The sequence below is a fragment of the Oncorhynchus clarkii genome, chromosome 17 (genome assembly GCF_045791955.1).
Source record: "Oncorhynchus clarkii lewisi isolate Uvic-CL-2024 chromosome 17, UVic_Ocla_1.0, whole genome shotgun sequence".
Taxonomy (NCBI): domain Eukaryota; kingdom Metazoa; phylum Chordata; class Actinopteri; order Salmoniformes; family Salmonidae; genus Oncorhynchus; species Oncorhynchus clarkii.
In genome coordinates, this window is record NC_092163.1 from 71110532 (window position 1) to 71125601 (window position 15070).

The window sequence follows — 15070 nt, forward strand, 5'->3', positions numbered from 1 at the left end:
CAAAACTACTGTCTTGTACACAGTGTAAGGGGATAAAGAATATGTACATAAGGAATATGAATGAGTGATGGTACAGAGCAGCATAGGCAAGATACAGTAGATGGTATCGAGTACAGTATGTACAAATGAGATGAGTATGTAAACAAAGTGGCATAGTTTAAAGTGGCTAGTGATACATGTATTACATAAGGATACAGTCGATGATATAGAGTACAGTATATACGTATGCATATGAGATGAATAATGTAGGGTAAGTAACATTATATAAGGTAGCATTGTTTAAAGTGGCTAGTGATATATTTACATCATTTCCCATCAATTCCCATTATTAAAGTGGCTGGAGTTGAGTCAGTGTCAGTGTGTTGGCAGCAGCCACTCAGTGTTAGTGGTGGCTGTTTAACAGTCTGATGGCCTTGAGATAGAAGCTGTTTTTCAGTCTCTCGGTCCCAGCTTTGATGCACCTGTACTGACCTCGCCTTCTGGATGATAGCGGGGTGAACAGGCAGTGGCTCGGGTGGTTGATGTCCTTGATGATCTTTATGGCCTTCCTGTGACATCGGGTGGTGTAGGTGTTCTGGAGGGCAGGTAGTTTGCCCCCGGTGATGCGTTGTGCAGACCTCACTACCCTCTGGAGAGCCTTACGGTTGAGGGCGGTGCAGTTGCCATACCAGGCGGTGATACAGCCCGCCAGGATGCTCTCGATTGTGCATCTGTAGAAGTTTGTGAGTGCTTTTGGTGACAAGCCAAATTTCTTCAGCCTCCTGAGGTTGAAGAGGCGCTGCTGCGCCTTCTTCACAATGCTGTCTGTGTGAGTGGACCAATTCAGTTTGTCTGTCTGTGATGTGTATGCCGAGGAACTTAAAACTTGCTGATGATCTACTGGTGATATACTGGTGATATACGGGTAATATACTGGTAATATACTGGTTAACCTACTGATGATCTACTGGTAAGATACTGGTAATATACTGGTTAACCTACTGATGATCTACTGGTGATATACTGTTGACATACTGGTAATATACTGGTTAACCTACTGATGATCTACTGGTGATATACTGGTGACATACTGGTAATATACTGGTTAACCTACTGATGATCTACTGGTGATATACTGGTAATATACTGGTTAACCTACTGGTAATCTACTGGTGATATACTGGTTAACCTACTGATGATCTACTGGTGATATACTGGTGATATGCTTGTGATTTCCTGGTGATATACTGATGATTTACTGATTATCTACTGGTGATATACTGATGATATACAGGTGATATACTGGTGATATACTGGTGATATACTGTTTAACTACTGATTATCTACCGGTGATATACTGGTCATATACTCACGATATACTGGTGATATACTGGTGACATACTGGTGATATACTGGTGACATACGGGTAATATACTGGTAATATACTGGTTAACCTACTGATGATCTACTTGTGATATACTGATGATCTACTGGTGATATACTGATGATCTACTGGTGATATACTGATGATCTACTGGTAATATACTGGTTAACCTACTGATGATCTACTGGTAATATACTGGTAATATACTGGCTAACCTACTGATGATCGACTGGTGATACACGGGTAATATACTGGTAATATACTGGTTAACCTACTGATGATCTACTGATGATCTACTGGTTAAATACTGTTTAACTACTGATTATCTACCGGTGATATACTGGTCATATACTCACAATATACTGGTGATATACTGGTGACATACGGGTAATATACTGGTAATATACTGGTTAACCTACTGCTGATCTACTGGTTGATATACTGGTAATCTATTGATTATCTACTGGTCTTTAGGTCATGAACCATGAACCTGTAATCCACCTGAGGCCTGGTTTAGCATGCCCTCCTGTTTTCCTCTCTGGCTTCCTGCCATGCAACCATTCCAGTAATTTCTTCTTTACATCTCAACCCTCTGTGTACTATACTGTAGCAGATGTCTGGGTCTAAAGCTGGTCCAGACCGAAACTGTGCTACAGCCTAGCTTAGCATGTCCAGGCAGAGAGCCCAGAGGGTAGGAGCTCAGTTTGGCTACAGTATCCCTCCTGTTCCATCCTGAACCATCTCTACAATTTGGCTACAGTATCCCTCCTGTTCCATCCTGAAAATCTCTACAGTTTGGCTACAGTACATCCTGTTCTTTCCTGAACCATCTCTACAGTTTGGCTACAGTACATCCTGTTCCATCCTGAACCATATCTACAGTTTGGCTACAGTATCCCTCCTGTTCCATCCTGAACCATCTCTACAGTTTGGCTACAGTATCCCTCCTGTTCCATCCTGAACATCTCTACAGTTTGGCTACAGTACATCCTGTTCCATCCTGAACCATCTCTACAATTTGGCTACAGTATCCCTCCTGTTCCATCCTGAAAATCTCTACAGTTTGGCTACAGTACATCCTGTTCCATCCTGAACATCTCTACAGTTTGGCTACAGTACATCCTGTTCCATCCTGAACATCTCTACAGTTTGGCTACAGTACATCCTGTTCCATCCTGAACCATCTCTACAGTTTGGCTACAGTATCCCTCCTGTTCCATCCTGAACATCTCTACAGTTTGGCTACAGTACATCCCTTAGTGGAGGAATGAGAGGGAGTTTAGAAGCAGGAACAAAAATAAATATGTCAGGCATCTTCCCACATGTAGGGAAGAATTCCAAAGGGACTAATTAGAGAAAATAAGCCAGCTGAGCCTCTCATCTGAAACCATACCACTCTTCTAGAAATCAGGTACAGAGTGCAACCCAAGCCTGCATTGCTGACTCACTCTGTCCAATATGTTGGAGTGTTTGTTGGGAGAATTCTTCTTACCACGGTTAATGTAGCATTTCACTTTGTATTTCATTGTTTTGCCTTTTAACTTTCCTTCAAAACAAACGTGATAAGGTAATTCAATGTTGATACTGTATGTAGGTTTGGTCAAATCACTGTACAGTATGCTTTTATTTACAATATATGGTATGAGAAATGTGTTGAAATTCCATGTTGTGGTTTCATTTTAAGGAATTCAGAGCTGCTATACATAATGTATTGTCTTTGGTAGGTACAACACATTGGGGGGGATTCATTTGTGAATAACTGCTGATTTCTGTGCAATATGATTAATTGCATAACCAGAAAACATTTAATGATCAACCCTTATAAATATAATTCAGTGAAGCCGGTTTGGTATGCTATTTAGTATGCCCAGATGTTCTCTATCTAATTCATTAGAAAGATGCATGTTTATCTAGGTTCTGTTGCGAGAGAGTAGTCCTGGCTTGGCTTGGCTCGGGGGCATGACAAGTGGCACACAGCCAGCTGCATCACACAGAAAAAAACAGCCTCAACAACAACAACACCGGTTTGTTTTGCCCTCCAACCACGACACGTCAGCTTTGTCCACCCAGCTGCCCGATTGGTCCCAACGACTCATCTCTGTCATTAACCAGGAAATACTGCATCTTTAAGCTTTGGAGATGTACTGTGGGAAAATCTCAATTGCATACTCCTCACGTCCTCTCTCCTCGTTTCCTTCTCAAAATCCCATTGGATGAGAAAGCCTCTGAAAGTCCCTCGCCTCTGATCTTCTCCTCCAATGGGTTTTGAGAAGGAGACGTGTATTATACAGTCTGTATACAGTATGTACAGTGGGGCAAAAAAGTATTTAGTCAGCCACCAATTGTGAAAGTTCTCCCACTTAAAAAGATGAGAGAGGCCTGTAATTAGGTACACTTCAACTATGACAGACAAAATTAGAAAAAAAATCCAGAAAATCACATTGTAGGATTTTTAATGAATTTATTTGCAAATTATGGTGGAAATAAGTATTTGGTCACCTACAAACAAGCAAGATTTCTGGCTCTCACAGACCTGTAACTTCTTCTTTAAGAGGCTCCTCTGTCCTCCACTCGTTACCTGTATTAATGGCACCTGTTTGAACTTGTCATCAGTATAAAAGACAGTCACACTCCAAACTCCACTATGGCCAAGACCAAAGATCTGTCAAAGGACACCAGAAACAAAATTGTAGACCTGCACCAGGCTGGGAAGACTGAATCTGCAATAGGTAAGCAGCTTGGTTTGAAGAAATCAACTGTGGAAGCAATTATTAGGAAATGGAAGACATACAAGACCACTGATAATCTCCCTCGATCTGGGGCTCCACGCAAGATCTCACCCCGTGGGGTCAAAATGATCACAAGAACAGTGAGGAAAAATCCCAGAACCACACGGGGGGACCTAGTGAATGACCTACAGAGAGCTGGGACCAAAGTAACAAAGCCTACCATCAGTAACACACTACGCCACCAGGGACTCAAATCCTGCAGTGCCAGACGTGTCCCCCTGCTTAAGCCAGTACATGTCCAGGCCCATCTGAAGTTTGCTAGAGAGCATTTGGATGATCCAGATGAAGATTGGGAGAATGTCATATGGTCAGATGAAACCAAAATATAACTTTTTGGTAAAAACTCAACTCGTTGTGTTTGGAGGACAAAGAATGCTGAGTTGCATCCAAAGAACACCATACCTACTGTGAAGCATTGGGGTGGAAACATGCTTTGGGGCTGTTTTTCTGCAAAGGGACCAGGACGACTGATCCGTGTAAAGGAAAGAATGAATGGGGCCATGTATCGTGAGATTTTGAGTGAAAACCTTCCATCAGCAAGGGCATTGAAGATGAAACGTGGCTGGGTCTTTCAGCATGACAATGATCCCAAACACACCTCCTTGAAGCATTTCAAGGTCCTGGAGTGGCCTAGCCAGTCTCCAGATCTCAACCCCATAGAAAATCGTTGGAGGGAATTGAAAGTCCGTGTTGCCCAGCAACAGCCCCAAAACATCATTGCTCTAGAGGGGATCTGCATGGAGGAATGGGCCAAAATAACAGCAACAGTGTGTGAAAACCTTGTGAAGACTTACAGAAAACATTTGACCTCTGTCATTGCCAACAAGGGGTATATAACAAAATAATGAGATAAACTTTTGTTATTGACCAAATACTTATTTTCCACCATAATTTGCAAATCAATTCATTAAAAATCCCACAATGTGATTTTCTGGATTTTTTTTCTAATTTTGTCTGTAATGGTTGAAGTGTACCTATGATGAAAATTACAGGCCTCTCTCATCTTTGTAAGTGGGAGAACTTGCACAATTGGTGGCTGACTAAATACTTTTTTTGCCCCACTGTATGCAGAAAGACCATCCCTCAGCCTCCCTCAACTACCCTGGTGGTGTTATGTCCCAGACCTGTATGTGCCTGAGCCAACTCCTCTATAATTGTTGCCATGCATGGAGTTGAGCCAACTCGTCTGACGATCGTTGTCATGCCATACATGGATGGTGTGACAACAATAGTCAGAGTTGGCTAAATAAAGCACATAAAGGTCTAGGACCAGTAGTCACCATGTCACCTTCTGACCTTAGTTCCTTTGTTATGTCGTTGTGTTAGTATGGTCAGGGCGTGAGTTGGGGTGGGCAGTCTATGTTACTTTTTCTATAATTTGGGATTTCTGTGTTTGGCATGGTATGGTTCTCAATCAGAGGCAGCTGTCAATCGTTGTCCCTGATTGAGAACCATACTTAGGTAGCCTGGTTTCACTTTTGAGTGGTGGGTGATTATTTTCCGTGTCAGTGTTTGTTCCACACAGAACTGTTTCGGTTTTGTTATTTCACGTTGTCGTTTTTTGTTTTGTTCAGTGTTCATATTTCTTATTAAACAATATGGACACTTCCTCCGATCCTTCCTACTACTCCTCCTCGTCAGACAACCGTTACACACCAAGCGATATTTTCACCTGTTCAGCTGGTTTTCCATTCCTCTCCCAACCATTCTGATACGCCACCTGGTCCCATCATCATCTCTATCAGGGGGATACTTGTCCTGTTTTCCAAGTCCCTTCAGCCACCTGAACACGGTGGCCTGGTCTGGTCTGGTTAGGTAGATGGAGGTTGTGCCCAGACTTGGGTTCAAATAGTATTTGTTTTATTTCACATTCTTGCTGTTCATCTTACCTGGCGGCGCAATAGAACCAGGTGTCAAAATGGAATTGCCCCAAAATGGTTCAAAAACCCACCCATCTGGCACTCAAGGCTGGCTGAATGAAACGCTCAAAGAAAGGGAAAAAAATACTATCCGAATCCAGGTCTGGTTGTACTTGACAGAAGCCATCAGAGAAGCCTCCTCTACATAGGCAATAGTAGATATAACCTCCCATTAGATGCCACCCAGCTCTACAACTGTTGATGTCTCCCTCTCTACTCCCTTCACCAGCCACTGCCAAATAAGCAAGAGTTAAGCTCTTTGCATGAAAACAATCTTTTCACTAATTCAAGTGGATACACTGCAAAGGCGTTGAAAGGATGCCTGTGATTTGTGACTGTTTTTTCCTGTGAGCGGAGCATGCTCTGTTGGCAATAAGATGAGCCTCTGATTGCATTGTTTGTAGTCCTCTCCCAGGACCTCTTACACAGCCACACTGTATTACTGGACAACAGACCCTGAACACTACATGAAGATTAGTGAGCTGGGAAATGCTAGCCAAGACAGACCACCCAAACACTATTACCTAGTAACCTCCCTCCTGGTTCTAGGGGAAGGAGGGGGAAAGGAAACAAGGGAATGAGTGAAAGACAGACGGAAACGGGGGGGAAAGGGACAGTCAGACGTCATTTATAAAGAGGGAAACGGGGGAATAAGGGACAGTCAGACATCATTTATAAAGAGGGAAACGGGAATAAGTGACAGTCTGATGTCATTTATAAAGAGGGAAACGGGGGAATAAGGGACAGTCAGACATCATTTATAAAGAGGGAAACGGGAATAAGTGACAGTCTGATGTCATTTATAAAGAGGGAAACGGGAATAAGTGACAGTCAGACGTCATTTATAAAGAGGGAAACGGGGGGAATAAGGGCCAGTCAGACATTCTATTTGTAGATCTTCTTGGACTATAGAGAAGTACAATACTGGAGGTTGTGGTGGGTTTGTGGTTGCTGCAGCGTTCCTGTAGCTATGTTTTGGTAAGATAATACAACACATAATTTTAGGAGAAATGAAAAGCACCTCTCTTCTGTATGTTTACACGTGAATACTAACAAGTTATTTACCTAAGTCAGTTCACACTGAATCAACATGGGTGTGTTCGTCTCTGTGAAGAAAGCTATGCGAAACACGAATCCTTGCAGTCGATCAAACAGTAAACTGGAATTCACAGTGGTGGAAGGAAAGCACTGCATTTTTGTAAGGGTTGATATTTTTTTCATAATGGAAAATTAAGTCTGAAATTTCTAAGTGGAAATTACAAGCTTCAGAAGCTTTTTGAAACCTCAAATACAATACAAGTTTTTCATTTCCTGCATTGCCAAAAAGTTACCCAGCAACAGGGTGATCAAGTTAAGATCCGGAATCTGTTATTCTGGTTTGTGGGAAGGAAGCCACATTGTACTGTAACAGCAGGATGGGACAGATGATGCTGATCACTAGTGCTCTTAAAGGGTCCAATGCACAAAGCTAGTTGCTTTCTCCATTGTGATTTTGTCTTGCTGTCTCTGTGCAGGGGAGAGCTGACATGGAACCTACTCTTATTCAAATCAAATTGTATTTGTTACATGCACCCGAATACAACAGGTGTAGTTGTAGTCACCTTACAGTGAAATGTGTGGAGTACAATAGAGATCGCATCATGTTATTGGAGCTGTGCTGTAGTGTTGTCGCTACGCCACTCCTGCATGACACCCCAAAAAATGCCCTAATGACTGATATGTGACTGAACAAATTTTCCCCACCCTGTCTTTTCAGAATGCGGGAGAGAGACCTACGGAGTGTGTGCAGAAGGGTGCTGCTGTTGGCCGTCTGTCTGGTGTCTCTCTGGGGACAGCTGACCCTCGCTTCGTCACACAGAAGTCACATAGGTATGTCAACACAATTACAGTAGATACTGTATGCATCTCTATGGGCACGTCAAACACATCCTCATCATAATGATGGTGTGTAATTACTGTCAGCAAATTGTGTAATAACTTAATATGTGCAATAACGTAAACTGTTCAACTATTACAGGGTAAATGCAAAGCACCTACTATGTAACATGTTATAACACAATACTTAATGTAAAATATTTCCTATACAGTATGGTGGATTTGATTTACATGGCTTAACGTATCTCTTCCACCAGGTCCTCAAAGCACTTGACATTGTATCGCTTTAGTAGCTTCCAACTAGTCGATGTTAGGCCGAGATTTTGGGCTAGAAAGCTCACCACAACACACAACTATGAGCTATCACATTGAATAGGTGAGGTTGTTTACAATGGTCAGGTGCAAGGATAATGTAGCCTACTGTAAAAGCAGTCATATTGATTGGTTCTTCGCTCAAACAGATCTCACTGTAAAAGCAGTCATATGGATCAGTTCTTTGCTCCAACAGATCTCACTGTAAAAACAGTCATATGGATCAGTTCTTCGCTCCAACAGATCTCACTGTAAAAGCAGTCATATGGATCAGTTCTTCGCTCCAACAGATCTCACTGTAAAAGCAGTCATATGGATCAGTTCTTCACTCCAACATATCTCACTGTAAAAGCAGTCAAATTGATCAGTTCTTTGCTCCAACAGATCTCTCGCAAGGATAATGTAGCCTACTGTAAAAGCAGTCATATTGATTGGTTCTTCGCTCAAACAGATCTCACTGTAAAAGCAGTCATATGGATCAGTTCTTTGCTCCAACAGATCTCACTGTAAAAGCAGTCATATGGATCAGTTCTTCGCTCCAACAGATCTCACTGTAAAAGCAGTCATATGGATCAGTTCTTCGCTCCAACAGATCTCACTGTAAAAGCAGTCATATGGATCAGTTCTTCACTCCAACATATCTCACTGTAAAAGCAGTCAAATTGATCAGTTCTTCGCTCCAACAGATCTCACTGTAAAAGCAGTCATATTGATCAGTTCTTCGCTCCAACAGATCTCACTGTAAAATAAGTCATATGGATCAGTTCTTCGCTCCAACAGATCTCACTGTAAAAGTAGTCATATGGATCAGTTCTTCGCTCCAACAGATCTCACTGTAAAATCAGTCATATTGATCAGTTCTTCGCTCCAACAGATCTCACTGTAAAAGCAGTCATATTGATCAGTTATTCGCCTCAACAGATCTCACTGTAAAAGCAGTCATATGGATCAGTTCTTCGCTCCAACATATCTCACTGTAAAAGCAGTCAAATTGATCAGTTCTTCGCTCCAACAGATCTCACTGTAAAAGCAGTCATATTGATCAGTTCTTCTCTCCAACAGATCTCACTGTAAAATAAGTCATATTGATCAGTTATTCGCCTCAACAGATCTCACTGTAAAAGCAGTCATATTGATCAGTTCTTCGCTCCAACAGATCTCACTGTAAAAGCAGTCATATGGATCAGTTCTTTGCTCCAACAGATCTCACTGTAAAAGTTTTGGGACACTTTAAAGTCCATGGAGAAAAAGAGCACCTCCTCCCAGCTGCCCACTGCACTGAGGCTAGGTAACAAGGTCACCACTGATAAATCCATGATAATCAAAAAATTCAATAAGCATTTCTCAACGGCTGGCCATGCCTTCCTCCTGGCTACTCCAACCCCGGCCAACAGCTCCGCCCCCCACGCAGCTACCTGCCAAAGCCTCCCCAGCTTCTCCTTCACCCATATCCAGACAGCAGATGTTCTGAAAGAGCTGCAAAACCTGGACCAGTACAAATCAGCGGGGCTAGACAATCTGGACCCTCTCTTTCTAAAACTATCCGCCGCCATTGTTGCAATTCCTATTACCAGCCTGTTCAACCTCTCTTTCGTATCGTCCGAGATCCCTAAAGATTGGAAAGCTGCTGCTGTCATCCCCCTCTTCAAAGGGGGTGACACCCTAGACCCAAACTGTTACAGATATATATCCATCCTGCCCTGCCTATCTAAAGTCTTCGAAAGATCACTGACCATTTCGAATCCCACCGTACTTTCTCCGCTGTGCAAATCCGGCTTCCGAGACAGTACTGTTCACTGGTCACGATAACAACACCCACCCGTAGCACACGTTCCAGCAGGTATATCTCACTGATCATCCCCAAAGCCAACACCTCATTTGGCCACCTTTCTTTCCAGTTCTCTGCTGCCAGTGACTTGAACGAATTGAAAAAATCGCTGAAGTTGGAGACTTTTATTTCCCTCACCAACTTTAAACATCAACTATCTGAGCAGCTAACCGATCACTGCAGCTGTACATAGTCCATCTGTAAATAGCCCACCCAATCTTCCTACCTCATCCCCATACTGTTTTTTTTAATTTACTTTTCTGCTCTTTTGCACACCAGTATCTCTACTTGCACATCATAATCTGCTCATTTATCACCCCAGTGTTAATCTGCTAAATTGTAATTATTCGCTCCTATGGCCTATTTATTGCCTACCTCCTCATGCCTTTTGCACACACTGTATATAGACCTCATTTTTTCTACTGTGCCATTGATTTGTTTGTGTTATTGGCTTGTTTATTGTTTACTCCAAATGTAACTCTGTGTTGTTGTCTGTGTCGCACTGCTTTGCTTTATCTTGGCCAGGTCGCAGTTGCAAATGAGAACTTGTTCTCAACTAGCCTACCTGGTTAAATAAAGGTGAAATAAATCAAATAAATAAAAAGCAGTCATATGGATCAGTTCTTCGCTCCAACAGATCTCACTGTAAAAGCAGTCATATGGATCAGTTCTTCGCTCCAACAGATCTCACTGTAAATGCAGTCATATTGATCAGTTCTTCGCTCCAACAGATCTCACTGTAAATAATTAATGGACACTTATTAGTTGTGCGACACTGAAATGAGGAGAGGCTGATATAGACAGGAATGTACGGTGCTCTGGGGTCACATTGATTTTGAGTTTTTTTGGCTTCGAACAAAAAGCCAATATAACAAAACAACAACAGACATTTGCAGCTTTAGGGGAACTGTTGTGAAGTTCAGAGTGATTTTAGTGATGGGGAGAGAGTCAGTGCTCCCCTGGGCGAAAAGGTAGAAACTGTGACATCACATTGAAATAATGAGGTCACAACGATACCCGACTGGAGAGACGTCTCTGCATTAGACAAAACAACAACACTGGAACAGCAACACTGTGATCGCAGATGAAATGAAACCCCAGGCTACTAGAGACAGGGAAAAGACCTGAAGTTTCAAATGTTCATGATAAACTCACTTGAGTACATTATTAGTCTTCCAAAAATCTACTAGTATCCAAGCGCCTGTAGTATGGCCACAAGCCATGTTCGTTTCCACAGAGGTGGGTGCACCACTATGCGGAGTGAGTGTGATTGATTTTGAAGAGATGGCCAGACCACACAGCCACTCGACAGCCCTGGGAAGTGGACTAGTTGCCAGCCACTGGTCTCTGAGGGCAGGGCCAACACTGAGGTAATCACAAGGCAGGTCCCGCAGCTCCAGAGGTCAAGCCAAGGTCTGCCCAATAAACAAACCTCTTTAGCACCGCTGTTTATTGAGGTGGGGGCCTCGCCAGAGCAATTGAACCTTTCACCGTAACCTGACGAGAGCACAGCCGAGCACATTAAAAAGACTGCAAGCCCCCAAAGCACCATCCACATTCATTAGTTATAGTCATGAGAGTGGGGGGGGGGGGAGAACAGAGAAACCAGTTTTTCTTTTTGCTGATGTGATCTACAGTATACAACTTAGATCCATGAAATCGCTAGATCAAAAGTGCGCCTGAATCACACACAACACATCAATCGTGTGGACATCTTTCAATAGTTTCATTTCATTCAAATAAAAAACATTACTACGAACAGATCCATTTTTTTCTCTCATTTTGAAAAGAGCAATCAGGCTCTCTCTGATTTGTTAGTCAGTCAGCAGCCGGATGGCCAGATGCTGAAATGCAGTGGAAAGGAAAACGGGCGTGAAAAACACATTGGCCAAGGTGATTGTGTGATGCGGTGTGACAGCTCTGCTTTTCTGGAGATGAAATGCTCATACTCTGTTACATCTCACAGTGTAAGGGATTAAACCTTACTGCTCATAGATGCTGTAAAACTCTGAATCCCAAAATGTATTCGATTTTTTTATTTATTTTGTTGGTTTATGTTGGGTTTAAGGTTTAACAAACGTCACATGAGACTGTGCAGATATGCTTATGAGTTGAAATTGTGCAGTCATTCCCCCTCATTTGCATTCCAGCGCCATATTTGCATATTTGCTTATGGTGAATACTTTGTAAAAACTGTGTAATGCACTCTAATGGATCATTCTCACACTGGTTCTTATGCTCCATGAGATACTTGTTTTTTTATGCAAATATGCATTAGCATTTTAGTCAAAAACATGTTTTTTTTATTTAACCAGGCAAGTCAGTTAAGAACACATTCTTATTTACAATGACAGCCTACCCCAGCCAAACCCAGACGACGCTGGGCCAATTGTGCGCCTCCCTATGTGACTCCCAATCACGGCCGGAGGTAATTCAAACCAAGGACATTAGTGACACCTATTGAACTGAGATGCAGCATATCATGGTGGTTTGGATACTTTTGTCTTCTTTGATGGGAGATTTTCATTTTTGAATTTCTACAGGGAGCTACTACTGCCTGTCAGTCGCAGTGGCATCACCTGACACTTATCACACAGGTCTTGTGTGATCAATGAGGAATTAACGAGAATCTAACAACCATATAATGCGTACCATAGATGTTTCACTGAAAAAGGTCACATCGACAGAGATGTCGACCAATCACAGGGTGCAGAGGTAATTCTTATGACTAGCATTATGTGAACCAGCCGTGACTTGGCTCTGTCTAATCTCTTGTCTGTTTAGAATAGAAACCAAATGTTTAAGTCAGCGAAGCCTCTTCCGATATTTACTATTTTCTTCTCTGTTGAAACAACCCACAACCTGTTCCTGCCTTCAGCTTTTCCATTTTAATAATCAAATCACAATGACTCTGTACTGGTACCCCCTGTACAATCGTGGCCAAAAGTTTTGAGAATGACACAAATATTAATTCCACAAAGTTTGCTGCCTCAGTGTCTTTAGATATCTTTGTCAGATGTTACTATGGAATACTGAAGTATAATTACAAGCATTTCATAAGTGTCAAAGGCTTTTATTGACAATTACATTACAAGTCGATGCAAAGAGTCAATATTTGCAGTGTTGACCCTTCTTTTTCAAGACCTCTGCAATCTGCCCTGGCGTGCTGTCAATTAACTTCTGGGCCACATCCTGACTGTTGGCAGCCCATTCTTGCATAATCAATGCTTGGAGTTTGTCAGAATTTGTGGGGTTTTGTTTGTCCACCCACCTCTTGAGGATTGACCACAAGTTCTCAATGGGATTAAGGTCTGGGGAGTTTCCTGGCCATGGACCCAAAATATCGATGTTTTGTTCCCCGTGCCACATTGTTATCACTTTTGCATTATGGCAAGGTGCTCCATCATGCTGGAAAAGGCATTGTTCGTCATCAAACTGTTCCTGGATGGTTGGGAGAAGTTGCTCTCGGAGGATGTGTTGTTACCATTCTTTATTCATGGCTGTGTTCTTAGGCAAAATTGTGAGTGAGCCCACTCCCTTGGCTGAGAAGCAACCCCACACATGAATGGTCTCAGGATGCCTTACTGTTGGCATGACACAGGACTGATGGTAGCGCTCACCTAGTCTTCTCCGGACAAGCTTTTTTCCAGATGCCCCAAACAATCGGAAAGGGGATCAGAGAAAATTACTTTACCCCAGTCCTCAGCAGTCCAATCGCTGTACCTTTTGCAGAATATCAGTCTGTTCCTGATGTTTTTCCTGGAGAGAAGTGGCTTCTTTGCTGCCCTTCTTGACAGCAGGCCATCCTCCAAAAGTCTTCGCCTCACTGTGTGTGCAGATGCACTCACACCTGCCTGCTGCCATTCCTGAGCAAGCTCTGTACTGGGGGTGCCCCGATCCCGCAGCAGAATCAACTTTAGGAGACGGTCTTGGCGCTTGCTGGACTTTCTTGGGCGCCCTGAAGCTTTCTTCACAACAATTGAACTGCTCTTTCTTTGAAGTTCTTGATGATCTGATACATGGTTGATTTAGGTGCAATCTTACTGACAGCAATATCCTTGCCTGTGAAGCGCTTTTTGTGCAAAGCTATGATGATGGCACGTGTTTCCTTGTAGGTAACCATGGTTGACTGTCACATTCTGACCATTATTGTTGTTTGTTTCTATGTTTTGTTTGGTCAGGGTGTGATACGAGTGGGCATTCTATGTTGCATGTCTAGTTAGTTTGTTTCTATGTGTTTTGGCCTGATATGGTTCTCAATCAGTGGCAGGTGTTTGTCGTTGTCTCTGATTGGGAACCATATTTAGGTAGCCTGTTTTGTATTGTGGTTTGTGGGTTATTGTCTATGTGTAGTTGCCTGTGTCTGCACTCGTTGTCATAGCGTCACGTTCGTTTTGTTGTTTTTGCTTAAGTGTTCTTCAGGTTTTTTCGTCATTCAATAAAATAATGGATTTACACAACGCTGCGCTTTGGTCTACTCCATACGACGATCGTGACATTGACAGAGGAAGAACAATGATTCCAAGCACACCCTCCTTTTAAAGCTTCCAGTCTGTTATTCGAACTCAATCAGCATGACAGAGTGATCTCCAGCCTTGTCCTCGTCAACACTCACACCTGTGTTAACAAGAGAATCACTGACATGATGTCAGCTGGTCCTTTTGTGGCAGGGCTGAAATGCAGTGGAAATATTTTTGGGGGATTCAGTTCATTTGCATGGCAAAGAGGGACTTTGCAATTAAATGCAATTTATCTGATCACTCTCCATTCTGGAGTATATGCAACATGCCATCATACAAACTGAGGCAGCAGACTTTGTGAAAATTAATACTTGTGTCATTCTCAAAACTTTTGGCCACGACTGTATATAGCCTCACTATTATTATTTTACTGATGGTCTTTAATTTTTTACAACTTTTATTTCGTATTTGTCTTAAAACTGCGTTGTTTATTAAGGGCTTGTATGTAAGCATTTCACTGTAAG

At 42.4% G+C, this 15070-nt stretch overlaps 1 protein-coding gene across 2 annotated transcripts in view; it reads left to right on the forward strand.

Annotated features, from left to right (window-relative positions):
* The window catches only part of LOC139371378 (chemokine-like protein TAFA-2), a 158016-nt gene that overhangs the window by 83155 nt on the left and 59791 nt on the right, over positions 1–15070 (forward strand). For both annotated transcript variants that reach the window (XM_071111742.1, XM_071111743.1), the window contains exon 2: positions 7828–7940. In XM_071111742.1, coding sequence (XP_070967843.1) covers positions 7829–7940 — 112 coding nt within the window. In that variant the 5' untranslated portion in view covers position 7828. The remainder of the gene's footprint in view (positions 1–7827; positions 7941–15070) is intronic.